The following is a 2,362-nucleotide window of genomic DNA, read 5'->3' as shown; positions in this document are numbered from 1 at the left end:
AATGTTTTCACTTAGTAATATGATTTTTGAGGTTCCAAAGGATTCCTGTCCTATGACTTCACAGTTGAGATACTCTGAAAAGATAAACACCATGTGTGCAACCCTTCAGCCAGTACTTATTTAGGTTTACCGGTTCATCTAGTTCCTAGTTTTTAAAAACTTTTTATAAAATCATACACACCAAATCTATAATAAAAATTTCTAAGTTATACAAATATATGATATATAAAAATGTATAAAACATACAACACAAAAATATTCAATAGAGCATGTTTACCTTCAAATATTTTAGAAATGGGATAGTATATAAAACTTCAGTCATTGAGATAAGATAAGAAATAATGAATCAATATCACACATTCTATTTCACTTAATTATAAAATTCCTGAAAATGTGGAAGATTCAAAGTGATGACAAAGGAGAGGAACTGTCAGCAGTCTATAGAGAATTCATGGGACTTCCTCCTGATGAAGGCACAAGGATAAATATGTGGAGAAGTATCAGGGCCAGGGATTTAGCTCAGCATTTCCAGTGCTTGCCTCACAAGTGAAAAGACCAGAGTTTGATCCCCAGTAACAACAACAACAAAAAATATTTACAAAAGAAGTAGCATGAGTACAGTACTTCAAAAAAACTGAAATCTCTTACTAAACTAGAATTGACATAATTCATCACTAACCACACATCAACTATTTTCTAAGAATTTCTCAGCGCTAAGCTCTTTGGTTGCCACCTTCACCTGTGTTTGTTGATTTCTTCCCTCCAGAGAGACACCTGTGGAGAGAAGATGGACTTCTACAATGTCAGCACACAGACTCAGTTCATCCTCATTGGGCTTTCTGACCTCCTGAGGTGAGCTACCCTACTTTGGTGGCCTTTGCCATCATCTATCAGGTCACCTTAATGAGAAACAGGGCCACCCTCTTGGTCATCAGGACTGAAGCAAAGCTTCACACTCCCCTGTACTTCTACCTGGCAAACTTATCCCTCTTAGACATTTTATCCCCATCAACAACTGTCCCCAACATGCTGTACAAACTCTTGATTTAGGACCACAGCATTTCCTTTGTTGGGTGTTCTCTGCACGTGTATTTCCTGGTGGCCCTAGCTGGAGCTGAAATCTTCCTGATGGCTGTTATGGCTTATGATGTGTACATGGCCATCTGCTTACCCCTTTGCTACTCTGTCATTATAATCATAGCTTGCTGTGCTCAGCTGGTTCTCTGGGATCTGGGAAGCTGTGTTCCTCAATTATACCATCCACATGATGTCCACCTTCAGCCTGTCCTTCTGCAGGTCTGATCAGGTCAACTAGTACTATTGTGATATCCCTCCAGTGGTGGCCCTCTCTTACTCATCCACTTATGTGGCTAAAATTCTTGTTTTAGTGGTAGGGGGTATCAGTGTGTTCATTTCCTTCCTGACTACCTTGATCTCCTATTTCTACATCATCTCCACCATCCTGAAGATCCAGTCTGCAGAAGGGAAGCACAAATCCTCCACTTGTGCCTTTCACTTCCTGGTAGTCTATCTGTTCTATGGCACAGCCATCTTCACCTACATCCGGCCCTCCTCCAGCAGACACTCCCCTGCCAGGGACAGACTCCTCTCATGCTCTATGGGGCCATCACCCAGATGCTCAACCTGGTTACCTACAGCTTGAGGACCATGGAAGTGAGAAAGGCACTCATGAGACCTGTGTGTGGTGGAATGTGCTCACAGTAAGTGCAATATTAAAACAGAATTTCTTAGTACTCTGTTAAGAATAAATTCTTAGGAAAAAAAAACCTTTCACTTGACACAAAATAAGTACCCAGTCATTTTAGAAATGGGCAAACACAAGTAGATATTATGTTTGACCTAAGTATGTGTCTCTAACTCCATAGTCTGGAACCTTGAATTTTCTTATCCAAAATAATTATCTAATTTATCAAATGTAATAGCCTGTCTTAAGCAAGCTTCTGTTTTTGTACCTTATCTATATCCATGTCTATATCATACCTATTCCTATACATATATAGAAAATACATATATATGTGTGTGATCTATATTTATATACTTTTACAACTATTTCTCAATGTACATTTATTTAATCATCTATCTATAAATTACTTTATACTGTATTTTTATTTAAATGTAACTTAATAAATTATAGTTGTAAATATTTGTGGGGTACAATATGATATAAATACCATGTGTGATAACTAAGTTGTTATAATTAACATTCCCCCTCCTCCACCACCTATCATTTTGTGTATGTGGTGGGAACAATTGCGGTTTATTGGTTTTACAAGTTTAAAATGTAAATTACTTTATGTAATACATCCATTGTGCTGTGTAACACATCTTGTAGGAAGGGAAG

The 2,362-nt window shown here is 37.8% G+C and overlaps 1 protein-coding gene across 1 annotated transcript; it reads left to right on the top strand.

The window, feature by feature from the left end:
• Positions 1–787: 787 nt before the first annotated feature.
• Positions 788–1,725, top strand: LOC101722841 (olfactory receptor 5B21). The gene is given in 4 exon segments (XM_004841189.2): positions 788–842; positions 845–1,224; positions 1,226–1,607; positions 1,610–1,725. Coding segments are annotated over 4 exon segments (933 nt in total).
• The last annotated feature ends 637 nt before the right edge of the window (positions 1,726–2,362 follow it).

Source organism: Heterocephalus glaber, unplaced genomic scaffold (assembly GCF_053883595.1).
Source record: "Heterocephalus glaber isolate CG9 unplaced genomic scaffold, H.glaber_assembly_v1.0 deba00001673, whole genome shotgun sequence".
In the NCBI taxonomy this organism is placed as follows: domain Eukaryota; kingdom Metazoa; phylum Chordata; class Mammalia; order Rodentia; family Bathyergidae; genus Heterocephalus; species Heterocephalus glaber.
The sequence above is the reverse complement of the archived record's forward strand: the minus strand, read 5'-3'. Positions and strand labels throughout refer to the sequence as shown.